The sequence below is a fragment of the Fukomys damarensis genome, unplaced genomic scaffold (genome assembly GCF_012274545.1).
Source record: "Fukomys damarensis isolate Sample0158 unplaced genomic scaffold, DMR_v1.0_HiC HiC_scaffold_13, whole genome shotgun sequence".
NCBI lineage: Eukaryota > Metazoa > Chordata > Mammalia > Rodentia > Bathyergidae > Fukomys > Fukomys damarensis.
In genome coordinates this window covers 35,939,015-35,952,275 of record NW_022900925.1, presented here as the reverse complement: position 1 = coordinate 35,952,275, position 13,261 = coordinate 35,939,015, and the positions used below count along the sequence as shown (strand labels likewise).

The window sequence follows — 13,261 nt, the reverse complement described above, 5'->3', positions numbered from 1 at the left end:
ATGACACAAATTAATATAGCAATTTTACATTGTATATTTTATTTTCTTAAATTGTAAGATGCTTAAGAGTAAACATTTCTTTTGTAACCCCCACCTATGAACATAGTGCTAATTAGAATACATATTGATGAGCTGGGGATTTAGTTTAATGGCACCACACCTGCCTCGCAAGCTCAAGGTCCTGAATTTGATCCCTGGTACCAGGGGAAAAAATAAAAAGAATACATATTGAAAAACAATCTTGCTTATTTCCATTAATTTCTTTTTTCTCGGATCCGGGAATCAAACTCAGGGCCTTGCACTTGTGAGACAGGTGTGGTGCCAATGCTGAATCCCTGGCCCTTATTTCCATTCAATGTGAATGTCAAATCATTGTACAGATTCTCAGGAAAGGCAGAATTAACAGTTGTTCTCTTTGCAGGTTGCCTGTTTTAAATTCAATGGCTGTGCAGCTCCCACGCAGTGCTTAGGATTATCGTGTTATGGCATGATATTACAGGTACAGGTTTTAGTGAAAGCAGCAAAGAAATACTTTTGAAGTGATAACAAGTCGAGTGTGAAGGCTATCCTTCTGTAGTTAACAAAACAGAAGTTTAGGTGTTGCTTCTTTGTTTCTGAGACAGGATTTTGCTACATAGCTCAGGCTGGCCTTGAACTCACTGTGTACCCCAGGCTCCTGCCTCGGCTTCCCAAGTGCTGGGATTACAGGCGTGTGCCGCCATGCCTGGCAAATAGAAGTTATACTACTCTTAAAGAAAACAAAAGAAAATTGTGAAGTTTGAGAGTGTATTAATAGTGTTTGCCATCTCAGATTTTCTTCTTTGGTTTCTAGCTTGTAAGAAATATTTAACATTTATTTCCTCTGTGCCAATGTCCAAGTTTCCAGCAATTGTGGAGACTAGAAATGCTATGGGTTAGCACATGTGTGTTCTGATGTGTAGATATAGTGAGTTTAAGCTCTTGGTCCGGTCATTTAAGGTGTGGCTTCAGATATCAACTGTATGATTTTGAGAACATTTTTATTAACATCTTATTGTAAACAAAGCAGATAAAAATAGCCAGGTTCAGTGGCATGCTCCAGTAATCCCAGATACTTGAGAAGCTGAAACAGGAGGATCTCAAGTTCTAGGCCTCTCTAAACAACTTTGCAAGACCCTGTTTCAAAATGAAAAAAAAAAGGTGTAGAGATACAGTATTCCTGGGTTCAGTCCCAGGTGCCAAAAAAAGGAGAAAAAGATAATAAGCAGCATTTATTAAGACCTTGGTATGCTCCAGACAACAGTGTACATGCATCATCTCATTTAAAGCTGAAACCACCGCAGGAAGTGGCGCCTCCCGCCAAGGGGAATTCCTGAACTGGCCCTGTCCTGTTCACCAAGTCCTACACATCCAAGTTCCAAGACCTCCTTTTACCCTCCTCTAAAACAGATTTTTTTTCCGGGTACCAGGGATTGAACTCAGGCCCTTGAGCTCGCGAGGCAGGCTGCGGAACCACTGAGCTAAATCCCCAGCCCCAAGACAGATTTTTTTATTTTTTCAAAAAAAATTTTTTTGTACTGGGGATCAAACTCAGGTCCTTGTGCTTGCAAGGCAGGCAGCAGAACCACTGAGCTAAATCCCCGGCCCTCAATTTTTCTATGTCTCTATTTCTTTTCTTGGACTAGGAAATGCATACACAAGAATTCATGTAACATTCAAAAGTTACAAAGTTTAAAGTGAAAAGTTAAACTCCCTCTTAGGCCTGTCACTCATCTACTAACTCTTCACGAAAAGTAATCACTGTTACCAGTTTTTCTCTCCCTCCAGAGAGAGTAAGATTATTATAAGCTTTTGGTAGTAGGAACCTAAGATTAATTTTTAAACTAATGAATCCTTTTAATTATTTTAGGAAAAATTTAGGTGATTAATTAAGCTTTAAAAGTTTAGTTATAGTTGTATATCACTTGAATTTCCTTCTCATGTATGCTTAATATGTACATGTTGCAATGTTCAAAGATAGTTGTTTGTTTTTGTTTTTTGTTTTTTGAGACAGGGTCTCACTATGTAGTTGAGACTGACCTGGAACTCAATATGTAGCCCTGGCTGGTCTTGAACTCACAGCAATCCTCCTGCCTCAGCCCCCCGAGTGCTGGGATTATAGGCGTGTGCCACCACACCCTGATAAACGATAGTTATTAAATTCTGGCCCAATGAAAAATTTTTTAGTTATTCAAATCCAAGAGTCATAAATAAATGTTCAAAAATATCACATTAAAATGAGATCATTATCATTCATAAACAATATCAGCAGGGGCAGTCAAAGGTTCTACTGTCATCCTAAAACTAAGACAGTGTGAGGGAAGCATCTAAAGCTGTGGTCTAGGGGTTTGGCCTCACATTATTTTACTCATATTGTCAAAGTTCAGAATTCAGTACCATTTAAAAGTACTCTGAGGACTGGGGATTTAGCTCAGTGGTTTGGTGGCCTGCCTTGCAAGCGCAAAGACCTGAGTTCAATCCCCGGTACCAAAAAAAAAAAAGTACTCTGAGCCGGACGTGGTGGCACACATGGGAGGCTGAGGCAGGAGAATTGCTGTGAATTTGAGACCAGCCTGGGCTACATAGTGAGTTCCAGGTCAGTCTCAGCTACACAGTGAGACCCTGACTCAAAAACAAAAATAAAAACAAAACAAATGCACAAAAAAGTACTCTGAAAAGATGCTTTCTTTTTGGGTTGGGGAATTAGCTCAGTGGTGCCACTGCCTGCCTTGCAAGTGCAAGGTCCAGAGTTCAATCCCCAGTACCAAAACAACAACAACAACAACAAAGATACTTCCTTTTCAACCAAAAAGAAACTGGTTTTGGAGTATATCTCGGTTTTGATTCTGTGAATTTCATATTAATTTAAACGGCTCCATTGTGGGTTAAAAACCACATGGTAGTGTTTGCTCATGAAGGAGTGAGTAATGGCTTATATTTTGACTTGTCATCTGAACATCTTCAATGTTTCCTTTATTTTTACCTTCCTCAGACCTTGACAGCAGGTTGGGATGAACATGAATGCCAGCGTGTTTATAACTTCTTATGTGAGTTGACCGACCTCTCTCGCAAGATGCAGGCTGCTGTCTGTAGCAAACCAGGTAAAGAACTGTAATTCACAGATAATATCATACAGAGGTTAAAAATAGGCATGCCAATAAGCCAATAGTCTGGGAGGCTGAGGCAGGAGGATCTCAAAAATCAAGCCCACACTGGGCAATTTAGTGACAGTGAGTCCTTGTTTCAAAAGTTAAAAAAAGAATTTTTTAAAAAACTTGACAGCCAGGGATTTAGCTCAGTGGCACAGTGCCTGCCTTGCGAGTGCAAGGTCTTGAGTTGGATCCCCGGTGCTGTAAAAATAAATAAACTTTTAAAAAAAGTTAAGCTCCAGATTTAGCTTAGGACAAAGGCCCTGGAGAATAAGCTAGGAGAGAGACAGTACAGTGGGCCCTTGACTTACAAACTCAATTCATTCCCAAGGGCTCTTTGTAACTCAAGTTGGTCAGTGAAGGCTCAGGCTCCTCCACACGACCCTCCAAGTCTCTCTCCTGCACACAGGCAGATCTCAGCGTCCTAGAGAGACACTGGCCCAGGACTTCTCAACCCCACGCAGGAAAAGATGCTGTCATGTTCCTTCCAGAGCTAAGGGTTAAATCTGTATCTGAGACCATCTGGAAACACAAGCATCTGGCCCTTAAGTCATCACTCTAGACTTAAAATTCCGGCCATAACCCTAGTTGTTCATATGTAAGACCAGTTGTAACTCAAGGGTCCACTGTGGTTTACAAACAGTTTTTGGCAAACAACATTATTTGGTCCTCTGAAGGTATTTTTCAGATTAGATGGTCATTTCAGTCAGTAGACTTTGAGTCCAGCAGATTTGCCCTCTTGGTGTGGGGCTCTCGCGAGGTCCGGTAAGAAGGGTTCCACAGGCACCACAGATGCCCTTGGATCCAGCAGGCCGTGCCCGGTCTCCAGAATGCCAGGCTGCCTGCGGGTTTCAGACTCATCGGACCACCGGTTCCTTCAGATAAATCCGTCCCATTCTCTCCACCCCACGCGTCTATGTGAATGATCAGTGTACAGGCATCACGTGTTCATGTGACTCCCTCAGGAAGCTGACAAGGAGGATGGAAAATTCCTGGCCAGCATGGGCCGTGGAGCCAGATCTTGTCTCAAAATAAACAGGGCTGGGGGTGTTGCCCAGGAGTGGAGACTCCTGGGATCCATGCCCATTATGGGCCAGGGGCTTCAATGTCTATGTTTTGTTTAAAATCTGAAGTAAGTGTAGCAAAAAGTGAAGTTCTGACAAAGCTAGAAGTGTTCACAGTGTTTGTTATGGAACTTCTGGTTTTCTATCAACTGGAAATATTTCATTATAAAACAAATTATAAATCAAAAAGGCAAATTTTGAGGGGTTTTTGTTTTTGTTTTTTTGTTGGTTTGTTTTTTTGAGGCAGAGTCTCCCTTCTGAACTCACTATGTAGCCCAGGCTGGTCTCAAACTCATGGCAATCCTCCTGCCTCAGCCTCCCGAGTGCTGGGATTACAGACATGTGCCACCACGCCCGGCTGGCATTATTAATTTTTTAAAATTGTGGCAAAATATGTAACATTAAAATTGCCATTATAGCCAGGTGTGGTGGTGCACCCCTGTAATCCCAGCACTCAGGAGGCTGAGGCAGGAGGATCGCTGTGAGTTCGAGACCATACTGGGCTACATAGTGAGTTCCAGGTCAGTCTCAACTACGTAGTTGAAAGCCCTGTCTCAAAAAACAAAAACAAAAAAATTAATAATGCCATAAAAATTTAAAGTATACATTTTATTTTTTTGGTGGTGGAGATCGATCCTAGGTCCTCATAGATGATAACCACATGCTCTGCCATACAGCCACATCCCCCATTCATATTACAAACTTTAAACTACAGAATTGTACGGTGTGTAAATTATATTCCAATAAGCTCATGTGGCGTGTGTGTGTGTGTGTGTGTGTGTTGTGTAGCTCAGGCTGGCTTTGAACTCCCCATCCTCCTGCCTCAGCCTCCCCAAAAAACATAATGAGATCCCATTTTACGTCTACTAGGGTGGCTAGAATCAAAAACTTAGACAGCAAATGTTAACAAGCACAAGGAGACATCAGAACCCTCTTGCTGATGAGAATGCACAAAGCAGTTTGCAGTTCCTCAAGCGATTAAACACAGACACCACAGGACCCAGCATCCCTCCCAGGTCTGCCCACCGGAGAAATGGAAACATATTCACTGAGTGTTAGCAGCAGCGTTAGTTATAGCAGCCAAGATGTAGAAATGGCCCCCATCCCCGTCAGTGGGTGACGGGTAGGTGAACTGTCCATCCATACGAGGGCGCAGTGCTTGGCCGTTAAGAGGGCAGATGCAGGCTACAGCGTGGGTGAGCCTGGGAAGAGAAGGCCGCCGCAGAAATCACGCACTGTGTGCTTTTACTCACAGAAATCCAGAAGGCTGAACTCTAGAGAGGCAAAAGGTACATTACTGGCTGCTCAAGCCAGGGGTAATAAAGTTCCAAGAGATAGGGGGTGATAGCTAAAAGGAAAAAGGAGTTTTTGAAATGATTACAGTTTTTTAAATTGACTATGGGGATGGCTGCATGTATCTGTGAGCACACTCAAAACACTGTGAGGGGTAAACTGTATGGCATGTGGATTCTATCTCAATAAAACTAAAGTTTTATGGAAGAAAATGGAGCAATGCTCTCAGAACACAGTATATTGGTGATATTATGTCTTTGATGTGCCTGCACACTTATTTCTTTTGAAATCTAAAATTGCACAAGAGAAGCCAGGAGTGGTGGCGCATGCCTATAATCTCAGCACTTGGGAGGCTGAGGCAGGAGGATCGCTGTGAGTTCAAGACCAGCATGGGCTACACAGTGAGTTCCAGAGCAGTCTGAACTACATAGTAAGACCCTGTCTCAAAAAAACAAAAATTAAAATTAAAATTAAAAAATTGCACAAGAGAGGTAAACTTAAGCATGATTTTTCTGTTTTGTTTTGGGTTTTTGTTGTTGTTGTTTTTTTTGGGGGGGGTTGAGACAGGGTCTCACTATGTAGTTGAGACTAACCTGGAACTCACTATGTAGCCCAGGCTGGTCTCAAACTCACAGCAATCCTCCTGCCTCAGCCTCCCGAGTGCTGGGATTACAGGTGTGAGCCACCATGCCCGGTTTAAACCTGTGTTTTGACCGGTTCATTATTCAGAGTATTGAATAATAAGAAGAGGGGCCAGGGATTTGGCTCAGTGGTTCAGCTGCCTGCCTCACAAGTGCAAGGTCCTGAGTTCATTCTCCAGTACCAAAAAAAAAAAGAAGAAGAAGAAGATAAGAGTAAGAAGATCTTTGAACTTCAAAATTAGGGCAGTTGCTGGAGATTTAGCTCAGTGGTTCCGCGCCTGTCTTGCAAGCACAAGGACCTGAGTTCAATCCCGGTACAAAATTAGGGCAGTTTAAGAATGATTTCTTGGTGACTTCCTGTTCAGAAACCCAGTTCATGATTATTATCTAAACCACAATCGTTAATGTGTCTCTCTGATCATCCAGTGTACAATCTGCCTTTCTAGAAAAACGGCTGGCAATTTTTGTCTTCCCAGGAAGCGCCCGAAAGCTGGAGCTAAGGATCAGACTGTTCTGCAGGAATGTCCTGCTTGATCACTGGATACATCAAAGCGACTCCGCTTTCTGGCTGACACGCATATTAAAACCATGGCCAATGGTGAACCAGGCACGGTTACTGTATATCATTTTCGGGCCAACATCGCCTCAGGATGGTGAGCACCTAGTTTTCAGGGATGTGTGTTTTGTATTTGGTGGGTTTCATGATTCCTAATGACTCAGGGCTGCTTCATGATTTCGTAGGTGCATGCTACATTAACTCATGCAAACCTAAGCTTGAAGGCAGAAATTGTTCCGCTGTAACTCATTACCAACTATATTTGTCGTCCCAATTTTGCCTGAATAGCTGCTTTTCAGTCTTAAACATTATCGTTTTCTCCTTGGTGTTTTTTGGTTTTGTTTTTTGAGACAGGATCTCACGCCGTCATTCAGGCGGGACTTGAACTCACTGTGTAGCCCAGGCAGGCCTCTAACTCCTAGTGATCCTCCTGCCTCAGCCTCCTGAGTGCTGGGATTGTAGGCGTGCACCACCATCCTTGGCTTAGTGGTAAACATTATCTTAAGTCGAGGTTATATTTGCCATTGGAGAGAACTAAGGGCTGGGAGGCATAGTAGTGCTCAGACTTAGGCTTTACTTCACCTTAGTGTGATTTTCCCCACATCTTTCTGTACTGGTTCATACTGGATATACAGATTAATAGGCTGATCTGGGCGTAGTGCTGCACACTGCACACCTAAGTGTACAAGAAAACAGGAATTTTTGGTTGTTTTGTTTTTGCAGCACTGGGGATCAAACCAGCTGAGCTACATCCCCAGACCTTTTTAAATTTTTTTACTTTGAGGCAAGAATTTGGCAAGCCGCTAAATTGCTCAAACTGGGCTCAAACTCACAATCTGCCTATCTCAGCCTCTCGGAGTGTTAAGATTACAAGCACTTGCCACCACACCCAGCTAAGCTGTAACCAATTTAAAGTATGTTGAGTAACAGCAGAGAGTCAATCTGGGGTTAAAGTTTTCTTGTATGGCTGGATATGGGGTTACATGCCTATAATCCAACTACTCAGAAGGCTGAGGCATGAGGATTTCTTGAACTCACAGGTATGAGACCAGAGGGCAGCCTAGGCAACACAATGAGATCCCCTTCTTAAAAAAAAATGTTCTGTGCATTAGCCACACAGGTCATTAGCCATAAGTGAATAATCCAGAATTGACTGAATTGCTCTGTTTTAATATAAATGTTTGAAAAAAAAATATATATATATAAATGTTTGAAAGATTCTCAAATATAGCCTGCTCTGTTTTCAGAGGAGGATATCAGAAGTTTTTATTTTGCTTTAGTAAGGTTATAGCAGGTGCTCATTCCAATTTCTGTTAGGGGGTCAGATCATCTTTGAACCAAGAGTACCATTCTATGTGTTTTTTTACTTTGTTTAGCTATTGTTTCTGTGTTTTATCATAGCAGTAAGAAACATTTTTTGTTTGTTTGCTTGTTTGGTTTTCAGTTTTTAAGACAGCGTCTTACTAGATAGCCAGGCTGTCCTCAAACTTACAGGAATCCTCCTGCTTCAGCTTCCCAAATGCTGAAGTTACAGACATGCGTCACCGTACCTGGCCACAAATACCTAAATTTAAACGGCATGGCGGTACATGCCTGTAATCCTAGTACTTGTGAGGGTGAGGCAGGAGGGTCGCCAAGAGTTTAAAGCGTGTTTGGGCTACCTAGTGAGATTTTTATTTGTTTGTTTGTTTTGTTGGTTTTTTGTTGTTGTTTTTGTTTTTGTACCAGGGATCAAACTCAGGACCTTGCACTTGCAAGACAGGTGGCAGCACCGCTGAGCTAAATCCCCAGCCCCATAGTGAGTTTAAGGACAGCCTGAACTACATAGTGAGACTCTGTCTCAAAAACACAAAAAATAAGGGCCAGGGGTTTGGCTCAGTGGTTCCGCCGCCTGCCTCAAAAGCACAAGGGCCCAAGTTCAGACCCCAGGACCAAAATAAATAAATAAATAAATAAATAAATAAAAAGAAGCATTTAAATGTATACTGTTACCAGCGTTGACTTTTTATAAATAATGAGTTCACATTATGCAATCCTCTTCCTCTTCCTTTTCCTCCTCCTTCTGTTTTTATAGTGCAGGAGATTGAATCCAGGACCTCACAAATGCTCCACCGTTGAGCTCTATCCCCAGCTTTTAAAAAATGTTTTATTTTAAGACAGGATCTTGCTAAATTACCTGAACTGACCTCGAATTCAACAGCCTCCCACAGAGTAAAAAGACCAATAAAAGTGATTAGGTGCATTTGTACCACCAGTAGTACAAGCTGCGGGACAGCACAGCCATGTGTACCGCCAGTGGTTCAAGGTGACCCGACTGTGTTAAACGATCCCTGAAATCTTTCTCACAAAGTGAACCGTTCCATCACAGCCATGTTTTTGTCTCAATTCAGGACTGGTGGTTTGGCAGAAAATGACAGAAGGCCCTACGGATGAACACAGTCTGAAAGGTTTGGCTGATGCTATTAAATTACTGTACGACACAGGTACCAGAGAGTGGACAGCAGACGATATTATCAGTCTTATAGACGAACTGTCAGGTAAAATATGTATTTGCTAATAGAGAGTAGTAAAGATTCGCTATCAGACTATGGTTATAAAAGAGTAAGGACAGGGCAACAGGTAAAAGTGAAGGGCCTGTTAGAAATCACTGACTGCTCCAAAGTGCTTAGGGTTTAGCACTACATGGAGGAGAATGTATGTACAACTTTATTTCAGAAATACACATTTACCATTATTATTCCAAGCTTTAAGCTGGGTGTGGTGGCACACGCCCGTGATCCCAGCATTCAGGAGGCTGAAGCAGGAGGATCACTGTGAGTTCAAGGCCAGCCTGGACTATGTGGTGAGACCCTGTCTCAAAAAACCAAAACCACGGGGATTTAGCTCAGTGGTGTTGCCACCTGCCTCACAAGCGCAAGGACTCGAGTTCTATCCCCGTTACAAAAAAAACAAAAACAAAACACAAAGCTTTAGTTTAATTAGGTCACTCATTCCTATTTCACAGTCCTTGGAAACACCCATCTAGGTTAGGAAGAAAGCCCCCTGCTGCTGGCACAGGACGGGTGAAACCGCTTTCCCCTGCCTGCGTCGCACTGTGGGTCCCGAAGTGTACACGGCTCCCCGCTTACACGAGATGACACGCGATTACACGCGCTGCCTGCCGACCGCCGTGCAGGGGAAGCGCTACGCTGTGACTGTCACTTCCCCACCTGTGCGAGCCCCTCAGCGTCCCAGCAGCCTCTGTCTCTGGGCGAGCGCTGGTGCGGGTATGTCACGGTGTTGGCCATGCTGCTGTGTGATTTCTCAGCGACCCCTCTCCGTCCTCCCCAAGTGGTACCCCGAGAGTGGCTGCTGGAGAACAACGCGCACCTCCTGATCCTCAGTGGGAACAACATCTGCTTCACATTCATGGCCAGCAAGGCTGTGAACGGACGCACCCTGGAGCTGGCTCGGCTTGTGGTCTTCTTGGCCTTGGTGAGTAAAAGCGAAGGTTTTCTGCTCGTAATTCTTTTCACATTGCAGCGGGGCAGGGGTGCCGCTCAGCGGTGGAGGACTGCCGGCATGCACCAGCCCTGCGTTCCATCCCCAGCATCACAAAAATGAAGGTAGAAACAAAACGGAAGCAATCACCTACCAGGGAGCTGTCACAGGGACTGAAATGTGCAGGAAACCTACCGAAAAAGTGTTATTTAATGTTCTTTTCTCAGAGTATAGAGCGTCTCAAAGTGGTAGAGCTTTTGCCTGGTCCCCTTCAGCACATGCTTTTTTCCCCAGGACTGCAAAAATGGAACATAACATACATGCCATAAACAATAGTATTTGGAATCATCCCTTACAGGAACTTCCTCCCATGTCACACCTGGCTTGTCATTATATAGCTCTGCCAAGTCATCCTTTTTTTTTCTTTTTTTCTTTTGGTTTTTGAGACAGGGTCTCACTACGTAGTTAACACTGACCTGGAACTCACTATGTAGCTCAGGCTGGTCTGGAACTCACAGAGATCCTCCTGCCTCAGCCTCCTGAGTGCTGGGATTACAGGCGTGTGCCACCACGCCCCGCCCGGCAAGTCATTCTTTTTTAATTCCACTTTTTCAGTGCTGGAAATTGAACTTGGGGCCTGGCCCATGCTAGCTGAGTGCTGTGCCGCGCTAACCTGAAGCTCCATTTTGAAGAAAATACTTGTTTGATTTGTTTCAAAATAACCAATGTGGGCTGGGCATGGTGATCCATACCCGTAATCCCAGCTCTCAGGAGGCTGAGGCAGAAGAATCGCCGTGAGTTGGGCGCCAGCCTGGGCTACATCATGAGTTCAAAGCCAGCCTGGGACACATAGTAAGACCTGGTCCCAAAAACAAAAACAAGGAAAGAAAGAGCAACTGGGAGGTAGAAGAAGAGTACAGAAGTAAATGAGCTTAGGGTTAAGACAAGATTGGTAATTGTTATTAATATTTTATCGTTATATTATTCTTTCTACTTCTGTGTAATCGATTTATTTTTTGTTTGCTGTTCCCTAGCTCAATCAAATCCAGAGTCTTGCATGTGCTAGGCAACTACACTAGCACTGAGAGCTATACCTCCAGCTCTAAAATTTTCAAAATAAAAAGATTTTAAAATACATTTAAAGCCAGGCTTGGTGCACATACCTGTAATCCCAGGGCTCTGGGAGGCTGAGGCAGGAGGATCACAATTTCATGCCCAGCCTGGGCAACTTAGCCAGATCCTGTGTTGGATTCCACCCCACCCCTCCTACCCAGGATCCAACTCAGGACCTTGCACTGGCCAGGCAAGTGTGGTGCCACTGCTACATCCCAGCCCAGTCCTGTCTTAAATGTAAATCTGTCGGGAGCTTACTGCGAGCTCTAAGCTATACCAGATTCTAGGAATGCGGAAATGAACAGAATATATTTCTGATCAAACATAGCTTACAAGACTTTGAGAAATACTGAAGCATGCAGTATACATAAATAAACTCAGTGAGATATGTGCAAAAATATATATAGAAAGGGAGCCCGGGAAAGTGGGGTAGCGGCCTCCTCAACTGGAGTTTTAAAGAGACCGGAGGCCGGGGATGTAGCTCAGTGGTTCCGACGCCAGCCTTGCAAGCGCAAGGACCTGAGTTCAGTCCTCGGTACCATAAATAAATAAATAAAATAAAAAGAGAACCGGAGGCAGTCACCGGGCAGAGAGTGGGGAGGAGTGAAGCCACAGGACGCTAACGGGGCTTAGTACACATGCCGTCATCACCGTCGCCATCGTCAGTGGCAGGGCTGGAAGGCGCTGGGCCGCCTGCTCTCTGGGCTGTGCTCCCCTGAGCTGGCTGCTCGCCCTGCAGGTGCTCAACCCAGATCACAGGATGCATGGAGGAGCAGGAGCCTTGCTTTCCAAGCACTCCTTGGCTTTTCAGTATTGCTCCTTAGTCCACGGGTTACACTCTGAAAACCCTAACCCAATTTTATTTCCATTTCCCCCTAAAATTGCACCATTTGAAAGCAAAGGCCCTCAAGCTCCAAGAGCAGCCCCCCCATTACCTCCCACAGGCAGTGGCCGTTCCCAGACTGCAGCTGATGCTTGTGTGTGTACACCAGGTGTGCGAGAAGGAGTTCTACTGCATGGACTGGGTGGTGAGGATGATGCACAGGGTCTGTCACACCTTCAGCACGCCGGGGGAACGCATGAACTTCCTGGAGAAAGTGGCCAACATGTTTGCCTTCGTGACGGTGGAGATGCTGCAGTCAGTGATGTCTGGTGAGTGGGGGCGCAGGTGTGGCATGGGGGTGGGGAAACGCATCCCAGCGTCTACTTCAGACAGTGCTGGTGAGTAGTGAGTCGTGTGGTATGCACCTGCCATCCCAGGAGGTTGAGGCAGGAAGATCGCTGTGAGTTCGAGACCAGCCTGGGCTACACAGTGCGTTCCAGTTCAGTCTGGACTACATAGTGAGACCCTGTCTCAAAAAAACAAAGAAAAAAAAAACAATAAATTTTTTAAAATTTGTTCGCTCACCAACCACCATAGTATTAGATCTTACATTTGTAGTTTTCAACAAGTATTATTTTATAGTTTTATTGGTGGCCCACATCATAAGGAACTCTATTTTATTTATTTTACTTTATTGAGATACGGTCTCACTATGTAACCCAGGGTGGCCTCAAACTTGTGGTGACCCTCCTGCCTCAGCCTCCCGGGTGCTGGGATGACAGGTCTGCGCCACCACACACGCCCGGCAGAGCCTGTTTCACAGATGAGAACAATAACCCTTAGAGAAACTGCCCGACTTGCCCGTGGTGTTTAAGTTAGGAGTAATAAAGCAGGGACGGGCGCCCATTCCGGCTGCTTTCCAACCCAGTGCTGACTGACATCCCCTCCCCACCCTGTCCCCCGCTGGCGCAGGAGGTCGCGGTGAGGACGACAACAGAGGCTTCCTGAGCCTGTTCCACCTGGTGCAGGCGCAGGCCAGCTTCCACAAGGAGGTGCTGCGCCTGGCCCTGGACTCCCCGCCCTGAGCGCTCCCACGGCGGGCACCGCAGCGTCCCGGAGACCGG

The 13,261-nt window shown here is 44.8% G+C and overlaps 1 protein-coding gene across 2 annotated transcripts in view; it reads left to right on the top strand.

Moving 5' to 3' along the window:
• Fbxo47 (F-box protein 47) overlaps positions 1–13,255 on the top strand; it is a 25,758-nt gene extending 12,503 nt beyond the window's left edge. For both annotated transcript variants that reach the window (XM_010620060.1, XM_010620061.1), the window contains exons 5-11: positions 422–499; positions 3,011–3,119; positions 6,642–6,818; positions 9,112–9,258; positions 10,053–10,195; positions 12,307–12,466; positions 13,110–13,255. In XM_010620060.1, coding sequence (XP_010618362.1) covers positions 422–499; positions 3,011–3,119; positions 6,642–6,818; positions 9,112–9,258; positions 10,053–10,195; positions 12,307–12,466; positions 13,110–13,222 — 927 coding nt within the window. In that variant the 3' untranslated portion in view covers positions 13,223–13,255. The remainder of the gene's footprint in view (positions 1–421; positions 500–3,010; positions 3,120–6,641; positions 6,819–9,111; positions 9,259–10,052; positions 10,196–12,306; positions 12,467–13,109) is intronic.
• Positions 13,256–13,261: the final 6 nt, after the last annotated feature.